This window comes from Hypanus sabinus, chromosome 5 (assembly GCF_030144855.1).
Source record: "Hypanus sabinus isolate sHypSab1 chromosome 5, sHypSab1.hap1, whole genome shotgun sequence".
In the NCBI taxonomy this organism is placed as follows: Eukaryota; Metazoa; Chordata; class Chondrichthyes; order Myliobatiformes; family Dasyatidae; genus Hypanus; species Hypanus sabinus.
In genome coordinates this window covers 115,053,280-115,066,148 of record NC_082710.1, presented here as the reverse complement: position 1 = coordinate 115,066,148, position 12,869 = coordinate 115,053,280, and the positions used below count along the sequence as shown (strand labels likewise).

The following is a 12,869-nucleotide window of genomic DNA, read 5'->3' as shown; positions in this document are numbered from 1 at the left end:
GGAACATTTCAGTGATGGGCTGAGTATGGTTATCTCCTCTGATTCAAAAGCCCGATGGTTGACCGGTAATTCCTGTTCCTGACCCATCAAGCTCTTGAACTAGAGGGGGCAACAGGGGGGCTTTGACAGTATTTATTTGAAGGCACATAGCATTTGCAATCAGATAGGTGTGTTGAAGGCAGAGAAAGCAACATATAAGTATGATCCTTTATGGAGACATGGTTGCATAGTGACCAGGACTGGGAACATAATATTCTAGGTTACACAGTGTTCCAAAAAAATAGGCCAAAAGTGAGAGGATGCAGGTTGTGCTGCAAATCACAGAAGATATCAGCACTGAGTAATGAAGAAACAGTGAATAGCAAAGTAGAATTGGTCTGGGTTAAAATTTAAAATATCATGAGAAAGAAGATACAGATATTATGCCCCCACATTCGAGCATAGATGGGAAAATGTTTGAGGAAAATTTGATATCAGATTCAGATCATGAAAAACTGTAAAAGTAACAGGACATTTCCTTCAGTATCAAAGTTTAGGTGGGGCAGAGAGAAGTACCAGTAACATTTCTTGATGGATAGTTTAACCAGCATGAGGGTCATACTAGGGTTATACTATTGGGAAATGAACCCAGGCAGATAATCAGTATTTCAGTGGATAGCATTTTGGGAATAGTGATCATAACTCTGTAAGTTTTCAGACAGCTATGAATAAGGATAATCTTAGAGCTAGGATACAAGCATAGATCTTGGGGAAAATTGAAAAACTGCGGAAAGGCTAATTACAACATTATTAAGCCGAATCTGATGATAGTATGCTGGTAGTAGATGTCATGTGGGAGTGTGTAAAGGCCAGCTGGTCAGAATTCAGTACTAATGTGTTTCTGTGAAGAGGAAGATGAGATGGCAAGGTTTTGGAGCCATGAATGATGAGAGACGTTATAAATTCAGTCAAAGAGGAAAAAGATCATGTGTAAGGCATAGAAAGCTGAGATCAGACATAATATTGAGGAATAGTTAAAAAGAAAACAGGAGAGAACAGGGATTCAGGAAAGCTGGCAGGAGACTTGAAATATCTTGATTAAAGAGGATCTCATGGCATTTTATACATGCTGTACTTTAAAAACAAGAGGGTAATAAATGGTAGGAAAAGATAAATGACCTGACATTGTAAACTGACAGGTAAAGAAGTTTCTTCTCTCAGATGGCTGTGAATATCTGAAATTCTTTGCCCCAGGGTGTGGTGGAAGCCAGGTCATTAAATATGTTTGAGATGGAACTAGACAACTATTTGAAAGATTTGAGTCCTGCATAAAGCAGCCATGTTCATATCGAATGGCAAAGCAGGCTTGAGGAGCTTGATAGTGTACTCCTGCTTCTACTTTCCTGTATTCTTGTGTTCCAGTTTAGAAGAAGACACTTGACTTTGCTTATTCTCAGATAGTCAGCCAGTGCTGAAATACAGTGGAAGACATTGCTGTCGGTAAGAATTGGATCTCAAAATGCAGTTACTGAACCAGGCTTCCAGGGATGCCAAGGTAGTGGAGAACCTTTGCTTTGCAGAATTTGCGTATGTGTCCCTTTTGTAGATATGCTTCAGTGAATGCATCAAGATATCTTGGACTGCTGTTTCTGAACATGTACATAGACAAATTGATGGAGGTTGAATTCTTTCTTCATTTATCCTGTAAATTAGCTCCACTCCAACAGGATATTTGCTGGTAATGAAATATAATATTGATAAGCATGAAATATTGGTAATTATTAGGCAATGGTGCACATTTGCTTGAGAGCAGTCTGCACTGAAATTGATCAGTTTGAAAACTATCATTTTAATATATTTCTGAGGAAAAGGAAGTTTAAGAGTGTTCGCAAGTCAACGTGGTTTGAGTAAATCAAAAGCTTTTGTAAGATGAGGAAGAGTGCTTGACACTAACCCTTGGACTTACTTTGAGGGTTATACATGTTGAAAATCATGTCCACTGTGTCAGCGAATGGAGACTATCCACAATGCAGATCAGGTAGCAAGCTTTTCAGACACTGGGAGGAGAAGATTGAAGAGGGTTCATCCAATGATTTTCCATGTGACGGGGACCTGTTTGATTATCTCATCATCAAAGTGAGCGAATACAAACACGTTTGCATCACTTACACCATAACTGGATTGAAAAATGTCGTTACACTGAACACCACTGATCCACTCTATCCCCTGCAGCTTGGCCCTAAAACAATAACAGCTGCAGTAACACTGTCACAGAAAATCAATGATGAAGATCACAAGGGCCTCACAAGGGGAACTCCTCTGAGACAGCACTTCACCGATGCTTAATAAACAATGTTCAACATGAGATACAAAGTAGCTACAGTGTCAGGAGTGTCCAGAAACCACCATAATTAACATCATGAAACATTTTTAACTTCAACACAAGAAAACACTCATAATATTTAAATGAGAATGAGCAAGAGATCTAAGCTTATAAACTCCTCCAAGGCTCAAGAGAAACATAACAGCTCTACCACCACTTGAAGGCTGTGTCCAACTGCGATATGCAGAAGTGGAAAGAGAGGAAGAGTTTCATCATCTCGCTGAAACTCTGCCATGTGTGGATTCTTCAATGCTGTCTTGAAACTTGCAGCCTAAATGCCCAGTGGCCCACCCACTGAGAGCCACGAATGGAGGTCTGCTTTTAGGAGCGGGCAGCGGAGTGGGAGCAAAGAGCGCTCGAGGTCGACAGACGACTGGAGATCGGAGGATCAAAGGATCAGCAGTTGTAGGTAGGCCGAGACTGTTGGACCTACCTGGACAGTACCTGAGGGGGAAGGTAAAACTGCGCAGGCGCGGGTGATGTCAGCAGCGAGCGCGGGGTTTAAAAAGAACAGGCAGTGTCGGTGCGGGCAGCGGAGTGCGTGGGAGCAGAGTGCTGGGCTTTGGCTCAGTGGGCTTCGGCGCAAGGGGACCAGTGAGAGGAAATCAGTGAGCCTGAGTACGTGCTTGCTGAGGTAAAAAGGTAAGGTCAGTAGGTACTTTTTTCATTTATTCTGACTAATCTGGGATCAGGTAATGGGGGAGACAGTTAGAGCAGTGGTGTGCTCCGTATACAGTATGTGGGAAGTCAGGGTCAGTTGTCCCTGATGACCACACCTGCAAAAGGTGCGTCCAGTTGTAGCTCCTATCAGACCAAGTTAGGGAATTGGAGCAGGAGCTGGATGAACTACGGATCATTCGGGAGGCAGAGGCAGAGATAGATAAGAGTTATCGGGAGGTAGTCACACTGAAAAGACAGGAGGTAGGCAAATGGGTGACAGTCAAGAGAGGCAGAGGGAGCAGACAGAGAGAGCAGAACACCCCTGTGGCCATTCCCATCAACAATAAGTATACAGTTTTGGATACTGTTGGTGGGGATGATCTACCAGGAACAAGTTGCAGTGGTCCTGTCTCTGGTACTGAGGTTGGACCCTCAACTAGGAAGGGGAGGAGGGAAGAGAAGAGAGCAGTAGTGAGAGGGGTTTCTGTTCGGGGTGCAGATAGGAGATTTTGTGGGGAAGATCGGGAGTCTCGGATGGTATGTTGCCTTCCTGGTGCCGGGGTCCAGGACATCTCAGTTCGGGTGCAGGTTATTCTCAAGAGGGAGGGCAAGAACCCAGATGTTGTGGTCCATGTAGGGACCAACGACGTGGGTAGGATGAGTGAGGGGGTCCTGAGTAGTGAGTTCAGGGAGTTAGGTGCAAAGCTGAAGGGCAGGACCTCCAGGGTAACAATCTCAGGATTGCTACCTGTGCCACGTGTGAGTGAGGCAAGGAACAGAAGGATTATACAGATTAATACATGGCTGAGAGGATGGTGCAGGAGGGAGGGCTTCAGGTTTTTAGATAATTGCGCTTTGTTCCAGGGAAAGTGGGATCTGTTCCGATGGGACAGATTACACCTGAACTGGAGCGGTACTAACATTCTTGCAGGGAAGTTTGCTAGTGCTGCTCGGGGGTGGGGGGGGGGGTTTAAACTAAATTTGCAGGGGGCGGGGATCCAGAATGCGAGAGAGGATAACAAGAGGAAGAATAAAGGAAAGGTGGGGACTACACAGTTCCAGAATATTAAGTGTGTAGTAGAGACAGGTGAGGTGGAACAAGTGTTAGGAGGACACATGTACAGAGAGATGGTCTGACGGAACATGGAGTTAAATGTGCAGAAAGAATAAGTAAATTTAGGAAGGACAACAAAATTCAAGGGGCATACAGCCTGATGGGAGTTCGGGGAGCTGGGTTAAGCACAATAGGCAGCGATTTAAACAAAGAGAGGAGAAATGGACTAAAAATTCTATATCTGAATGCACGAAGTGTCAGAAATAAGGCGGATGAGCTTGAAGCTCAGGTGCGAATGGGTAACTATGATGTTGTTGGGATAACGGAGGCATGGCTGCAGGGAGATCAGACCTGGGAAATGAATGTACAAGGGTATACGTGCTATTGTAGGGACAGAAATGTGGGCAGAGGGGGTGGGGTGGCGAATGAGATTCAGTCCTTTGCAAGGGGGGACATAGGATCAGGAGATGTCGAGTCTGTGTGGATAGAACTGAGGAACAGTAAGGGCAAAAAGACCCTAATGGGTGTTGTCTACAGGCCACCAAACAGTAGCATGGATATTGGGTGCAAGTTGAATAGGGAGTTAACATTGGCATGTGGCAAAGGTAATGTTGCAGTAGTTATGGGGGATTTCAACATGCAGGTGAACTGGGAGAATCAGGTTGGTGCTGGACCCCAGGATAGGGAGTTTGTAGAGTGCCTACTGGATGCATTCTTGGAACAGCTTGTATGAGAGCTGACCAGGGGCAAGGCTATTCTGGATTTAGTGTTGTGTAATGAACAGGATTTGATAAGCGATCTTGAAATAAAGGAGCCATTAGGAGGTAGTGACCTAATATAAGATGATAAGTTTTTATCTGCAATTTGAGAAGGATAAGGGCAACTCAGAGGTGTCAGTGTTGCAGTTGAACAGGAGTGACTTTGGAGCCATGAGGGAGGAGCTGGCCAAAGTTAACTGGATGGATATCCTAGCAGAAAAGACAGTGGAACAGCAATGGCAGGTATTCTTGGGAATAATGGACAAGGTGCAAAATCAGTTCATCCCCCGGAGAAGGAAGGATTCCAAGGAGGGAAAAGGGCCACAGTGGTTGACAAAGGAAGTCAGAGATTACATAGCATTAAAAAAAAAGGAAGTATGACAGAGCTAAGGTGAGTGGGAGGACAGATGATTGGGAATTTTTTAAGGAACTACAGAACTTAACTAAAAAGGCAATACGGGGAGAAAAAATGAGGTACGAACGCAAGCTAGCCAGGAATATAAAGGAGGATAGCAAAAGCTTTTTTAGGTATGTGAAGAGAAAGAAGATAGTTAAGAACAATGTTGGGCCCTTGAAGAATGAATTGGGTGAAATTGTTATGGGAAACAGAGAAATGGCAGAAGAATTTAATAAGTACTTTAGATCTGTCTTCACTGGGACGTCATGTGATGACATAGGATCGAGACGCTGGAACCCAGCCCTCCCGTAAAAAAGTTAATAAATTAATGTTTAAGTGAAGAAAAGTTAATTAATACTTTTTTAAGGTTACTTATAAATTACTTTGGATTGTTTTAAGCTATGCCTCATAAACAGAGGACGAAGAAAACTACTACTGCGAAGACCGCTCAAGTTGGAACAGAATCAAGGCCTACTTCTACTGAAGAACCACGGACTCAGGTACAACACACCACCGGTGAAACAGAAAAGGAGACCGCAGCAGCATCAGCCATTTCTAAAGGAAAAGATCAATAAGAACTGCGCAAGCGTAAAGGAACGAGCATGCGCAAGAGAGAGCAACTAGAACTACAAAACCCAGCAACGACTGAAACCGACAGTGAAAGTGAGTCTGAGAGAGAGCCGGACTCTCTGGAAAAATCAGACAAAGATGGAGAAGAAGAAGAAGATGAAAGTTCCTCTGAAAATACAAAAAAGGCTTTGAGGCAAATAATGCATAAATTTGGAAAATTAGAAAAAGTAATTAAAATTAACCAAAAAGTAATTAAAGAAAAAATAACAAATATGGAGGCTATGATTGATAAAATGACAAAGAAACAGGAAAAAATGGAAAAGAAAATTACAGATTTGGACGTCAAAATGGAAGAAATGGATGGAAGAATGAAGAAGATGGAAGATGATAATGATGCCTGGACATCAGAAAGAAAACAACTCGTGGGAAAAATTGATAAGCTTGAAAATTTTAGTAGACGCAACAATATTAAAATTGTTGGACTTAAAGAAGGTACCGAAGGAGAAGACCCAATAAATTTTTTTCAAAAATGGATTCCTGAAAAATTGGAAATGGGAGAAGAAACTTTAATTGAGATTGAAAGGGTGCACAGAGCCTTAAGACCAAGATCTCAAGATGATCAAAATCCGCGATCAATTTTGATAAGATGTTTAAGATACCAGGATAAAGAAAAGATTTTGAGGGCGGCTGCCCAGGGTGCTAAAAGAAGAAAAGGTCCGTTGATGATAGCAGAGAAACCAGTTCTTTTTTATCCTGATGTAAGTTATAACCTTTTGAAGAGAAAGTAAGAATTTAATCCAGCTAAAAATGTTTTATGGGAAAAAGGTTATAAGTTTTTAATGCGTCACCCAGCAACACTGATAATTTTTTTGGAGGAAGGAAAAAGATTTTTTTCTGATTATCAAGATGCGGAGGTGTTCGCACAAAAACTTCCATCTCTTCATTGATTAAACGTAGAGACTTCTAAATGTAATGGTTAAAGACGATGACAGAGAAAGCAAATGGAACTGATGGACATTTAAGGATGATATAAGGGAGAAAAGTAAAATTTTAGAAATATTAATTGAGAATAGTATGTTTTTTATATATATATATACTTTTTATGTTGTGGGAGGGCTGGGGAGCTTTGAATCGGTTACTACGGGATTCACGTGTGTAATCATGGCGATTGCCATGACCCGTACAATAGAGGGGGGTAATGTGTTTTTTTTCTTTCACAACATTAATAGGGGGGTATTTTGTTTTTTTTTCTTTATTTTCTATTTTTCTTCTATTCTTTTGCCTGGATGATTGGTGGGGACACACATAGCAACATGGAAACTTCTAAAAAGATTTCCCAGGATACAATGAAAGTTGAAAGATTAGGTATTATTATAGATTGGAGTAACATAAATAAAAATAATGACTAATGTATTGAATTTTTTAAGTTTTAATTTTAATGGGCTTAATGGACCAATAAAAAGAAAAAGAATTTTAACATATATTAAAAAAATGAAAATAGATATAGCTTTCTTACAAGAAACTCATTTAACGGATATAGAACATCAGAAATTAAGAAGAGACTGGGTTGGAAATGTTATTGCAGCTTCATTTAACTCAAAGGCAAGAGGAGTTGCAATTTTGGTTAATAAAAATTTACCAATTAAAATACAAAATGTATTAATTGATTCGGCAGGAAGATATTTAATTATACATTGTCAAATTTTTTCAGAACTATGGACTCTTATGAATATTTATGCACCAAATGAAAATGATGTAAAATTTATACAGGAGGTCTTTTTGAATTTGGCTAATGCACATGATAAAATATTAATAGGTGGAGATTTTAATTTTTGTTTAGATCCAGTTTTAGATAGATCAACAAAGGCTATTACAAAATCAAAAGTAGCAAAATTAACTATCATTGATGAAAGATTTAAATTTGATTGATATATGGAGAAGAATCAATCCAAAAGAAAGGGATTATTCATTTTATTCAAATAGACATAAAACATACTCAAGGATAGATTTTTTCCTATTATCAACAAATACTCAAGATAGAGTGAAAAATGTGGAATATAAAGCAAGAATATTGTCTGATCACTCTCCTTTAATAATGACAATGATAATGATAGATAAAGAGGAATCAATTTATAGATGGAGATTTAATTCAATTCTACTGTGATTTTATGAAAAAGCAGATTCAGTTCTTTTTAGACACAAATTTACATTCAGTTGATGATAAATTTATATTGTGGGAAGCAATGAAAGCATATTTGAGAGGCCAGATAATAAGTTATACTTCTAAAATTAAGAAGGAATATATGATAGAAATAGATCAATTGGAAAAAGAGATTATAAAATTAGAAAAAGAATCTCTAAGAAATATGACAGAAGAAAAACGAAGACAACTTATTAATAAGAAGTTAAAATATAATACACTCCAGACATATCGAACAGAAAAAGCAGTTATGAGAACTAAACAGAGATATTATGAACTAGGTGAAAGATCACATAAAGTTCTTGCATGGCAGTTAAAAACAGATCAGATTTCTAAAACAATAAATGCAATTCGAACAAAAGTGAATGAAATTACTTATAAACCTCTAGAAATTAATGAGGCTTTTAAGAATTTTTATTTTGAGTTGTATAAGTCAGAATCAAAGAATGATGACGTTAAGATAGAAGAATTTTTATCACAAATAACTCTTCCAAAATTAAATATAGAAGAACAGAGGGGATTAGGTATGCCTTTTACATTGAAGGAAGTTGAAGAAGCTTTGGGATCACTTCAAAGTAATAAATCTCCAGGAGAAGATGGTTTTCCACCTGAATTTTATAAAAAGTTTAAAGATTTATTAATTCCTCCTTTTATGGAGTTAATATATCAAGCGGAAAGAACGAATAAGCTTCCAGAATCTTTTTCAACAGCTATTTTAATAGTATTGCCAAAAAAAGATAGAGACCTTTTAAAACCAACATCATATAGACCTATTTCTTTATTAAACACTGATTATAAAATAATAGCAAAAATCTTATCTAATAGATTATCTAAATGCTAACCAAAATTAGTGCATATGGATCAAACAGGATTTATCAAAAATAGACAATCGGCAGATAATGTAACTCGGTTATTTAGTATAATCCATTTAGCACAAAAGAGGGAGGAAATGAGTGTGGCAGTTGCTTTAGATGCAGAAAAAGCATTTGATAGATTGGAATGGGATTTTTTATTTAAGGTACTGGAAAAATATGGATTAGGAACATCATTTATAAAATGGATTAAAACCTTAAATACTAATCCCAAAGCTAAAGTAGTGACAAATGGTCAAATTTCAACATCATTTCAGTTAACAAGATCAAGTAGGCAAGGTTGCCCACTATCACCTGCTTTATTTGTGTTGGCAATAGAACCACTAGCTGAATTAATTAGAATGGACCCAGATATTAAGGGTTTCAGAGTTAATCAGGAAGAATACAAGATTAACTTATTTGCTGATGATGTTCTACTTTATTTAACAGATCCATTACATTCACTACGCAAATTATCTTATAGACTAGAAGAATATGGGAAAATATCGGGTTATAAAATAAACTGGGATAAAAGTGAAATTTTACCTCTTACTAAAGGAGATTATAATCAATGTCGATTAATAACTCAATTTAGATGGCCAGCAAATGGTATAAAATATTTAGGTATAAGAGTTGATAATGATATAAAAAACTTATACAAATTAAATTATTTACCACTTTTGAAAAAAATTCAGGAAGATCTTGAAAAATGGATGGCATTACCAATAACATTAGTAGGTAGAGTAAATACTATAAAAATGAATATATTCCCTAGATTACAATATTTATTTCAATCATTACCAATACAATTACCCCAGAAGTTTTTTCAAGAGTTAAACAAATATGTGAGGAAATTCCTCTGGAAAGGTAAGATGTCAAGAATATCGTTGGAAAAATTGACATGGAAATTTGATTTAGGAGGATTACAACTTCCAAATTTTAAGAATTATTATAAAGCAAATCAACTTAGATTTATTGCATCTTTTTTCGAGAAAGATAAACCGGCATGGATTAGAATAGAATTAGATAAAATAGGAGAAAACGTACCAGAAGATTTTAAATACAAATGGGAATCTAAATGGATACGGGAAAAGAAAGAATCTCCTATATTAAAACATTTGATTGATTTATGGAATAAGATAAATGTTGATGATGAGATAAAAAAATCTTTATTAGCAAACAGATCTTTAATTCAAAATAGACTTATTCCTTTCACAATGGACAATCAACTTTTATATAATTGGATTCAAAATGGGATTAGATATATAGGGAATTGTTTTGAAGGAGGTATATTAATGTCATTTGATCAATTAAAGAATAAATATAAAATATCAAATAACACTTTATTTTGTTACTTTCAATTAAGGGCTTATTTAAGAGAAAAATTAGGTCAAACAATGTTATTGCCGAAATCTAATGAAATAGAAATTTTAATTCAAAAAGGAAATATTAAAAAATTTATATCTTGTATGTATAATTTGATTCAAAGACAGGCAATTAAACAAGGAGTCCATAAGTCAAAACAAAAATGGGAAAGTGATTTGAATATTAAAATTGAAGAAACAAATTGGTCAAGACTGTCTTGATAGTATGACAAATACAATAAATGTTCGGTTAAGATTAGTGCAGTATAATTTTCTACATCAATTATATATTACACCACAAAAAATAAAAAAATTAAATCCAAATTTATCGGATCAGTGTTTCCAATGTAACCAGGAAACTGGTACTTTTTTACATTCGACATGGTCTTGCTCTAAAATTCAACCTTTTTGGACAAATTTAAGACTTTTACTGGAACAAATTACAGGAACACAATTTCCTCATAATCCAATATTACTTTTACTAGGTGATATTGAAGGGATAAAACCAAAACTCAAACTAAATAAGTATCATAAAGAATTTATAAAAATTGCACTGGCAGTAGCCAAAAAAGCTATTGCAGTTACTTGGAAATCGGATACACATTTAAGTATAGACTCTTGGAAGAAAGAAATCTATGGCTGTATTCCATTAGAAAAAATTACATAATTTAAGAGATAAATATGAAACATTTCTGAAAATTTGGAGCCCTTATTTACAAAAGACAGGATTAAATATATAGATGTTCTGAAGATGAAACAATTGGTTATTAGGGGAAAGAAATAAATATACATATTAAAGTTATTACGAATTCCATGGAGCATGTGGAGATCTTCCAACAACCAGGCATTCTTTCTTTCTTTCTTTTTTTTTCTATAGGGCAGTCAGGGGGGAGGGGTTAAGGGGAGGGGGTAAGGGTCATATACATTGTTTTTTCAAACTTCACTTTGTAACTACTTAAAAATGCAATTAAAAAAGTTTAAAAAAAAAGATCTGTCTTCACTAGGGAAGACACAAGCAATCTCCCAGATGTATGGATGGGCCAAGGTCATAGGGTAACAGAGGAAATGAAACATGATTGACATTAGGAAGCAAACGGTGATGAGTAGACTGATGGGATCAGTTCTTGAGGATTGGAGAATGACTAATGTTATCCCACTTTTTAAGAAAGGAGGGAGGGAGAAAGCAGAGAACTATCATCCTGTCAGCCTAACATCAGTAGTGGGGAAGATGCTAGAGTCCATTATTAAGGATGAAATAGTGGCATATCTAGATAGCAATGATAGGATTGAGCCGAGCCAACATGGACTTACCAAGGGCAAATCATGCTTGACTAATCTATTGGAGTTTTTCCAGGAAGTTAGACAAGGGAGATCCAGTGGATGTAGTGTACCTCAATTTTCAGAATGCAATTGATAAGGTCCCACATAGGAGATTGGTGGGTAAAATCAGAGCTCATGGCATTGGGGGGAAGATATTGACATGGATAGAAAACTGGTTGGCAGATAGAAAGTAAAGGGTAATGGTGAATGGGTGTGTAAAGGGGGTTTCTTCTTTTTTCTTTGTTACTGTGTATGTAATCAAAATGGCTTCTTTGTTTTGTTAAAAGTAGGAATGCTTCTTTGTTGTGAGAGAGTGCTGGAAGCTTGTTTGGATTAAAATTTACTGATAACGAGAATTGTATTCCTTTGTATACCAATTGGGATTAATGTTGTTCTTTCTTCTGAGTCTGTAAGCTATTGCTGGCTGGCTTTTGGACAGATCGGCGCGAGGGGGTGAGAGAGAGGACGCAATGCTGTAAGCTGGGCGAGGAATGGACCTCAAGCGGGGGTCCGAGGCCAGGAGGTACTCCGAGGAGAGGGGATGAAGCTAGATGTACTTGGTTGACCACTTCAGATGGTCCTAAGCTGCGAGTTGAGGAGTTCGGAGGGGATCGAATGGTGGGCAAAAGACTTCAGTAATTGAGCTCCAATGGTTGTGCACGAAGTGGTTTGGACTTTGATAAGTTTGGCGCCTTTTCATATTTTTTTCTTCATATATACTGTATTGTTATTAATCACTTAGTTATAGTAACCTTTATAAATTGTACTCATTTAATCGCATATGGTGTACTGTCTGTTTTTGGGCGAGGCGGGGACCACACAGCATCTACACCAGCTGATTACCCAGTTTGGCGGGGCCGAAGGCTGCTCTCCCTAGACGAGAATGAACTGAGTGAGCCTGAGGCAACCCAGGGGGTTACAGGTGTTTCTCGGAATGGCAGGTGGTGACTAGTGGGGTGCCTCAGGGCTCGGTATTGGGACCACAGCTGTTTACCATTTACATCAACGATTTAGATGAAGGCATTGAGAATAACATCAAGTTTGCTGGTGATACTAAACTGGGTGGCAGTGTGACATGTGATGAGGATGTTAGGAGAATTCAGGGTGACTTGGATAGACTGGGTGAGTGGGCAGATCCTTGGCAGATGACGTTTAATGTGAATAAGTGTGAGGTTATCCACTTTGGGAGTAAGAACAGGAAGGCAGATTATTATCTGAACGGTGTAAAGTTAGGTAAGGGAGAAATACAAAGAGATCTAGGAGTCCTTGTTCATCGGTCACTGAAGGTGAATGAGCAAGTGCAGCAGGCAGTGAAGAAGGCTAATGGAATGTT

General features: G+C 37.8%; 1 protein-coding gene across 1 annotated transcript; it reads left to right on the top strand.

The window, feature by feature from the left end:
* The first annotated feature begins 5,615 nt into the window (after nt 1-5,615).
* LOC132394343 (uncharacterized) lies at nt 5,616-12,316 on the top strand. Its single transcript, XM_059970376.1, has 2 exons — nt 5,616-6,559; nt 11,943-12,316. The coding sequence occupies exons 1-2, from the start codon at nt 5,834-5,836 to the stop codon at nt 11,991-11,993; spliced, it is 777 nt and encodes a 258-aa protein (XP_059826359.1). The 5' UTR covers nt 5,616-5,833; the 3' UTR covers nt 11,994-12,316.
* Nucleotides 12,317-12,869: the final 553 nt, after the last annotated feature.

Excerpts from the sequence above, each read along its gene's own strand:
- LOC132394343 (XM_059970376.1), top strand. The coding sequence starts at position 5,834 with ATGCGCAAGAGAGAGCAACTAGAACTACAAAACCCAGCAACGACTGAA. Across the intron at positions 6,560-11,942 it reads CAGTTCTTTTTTATCCTGAT|TCTGTAAGCTATTGCTGGCT; the intron begins GTAAGTTATAAC and ends CTTTCTTCTGAG.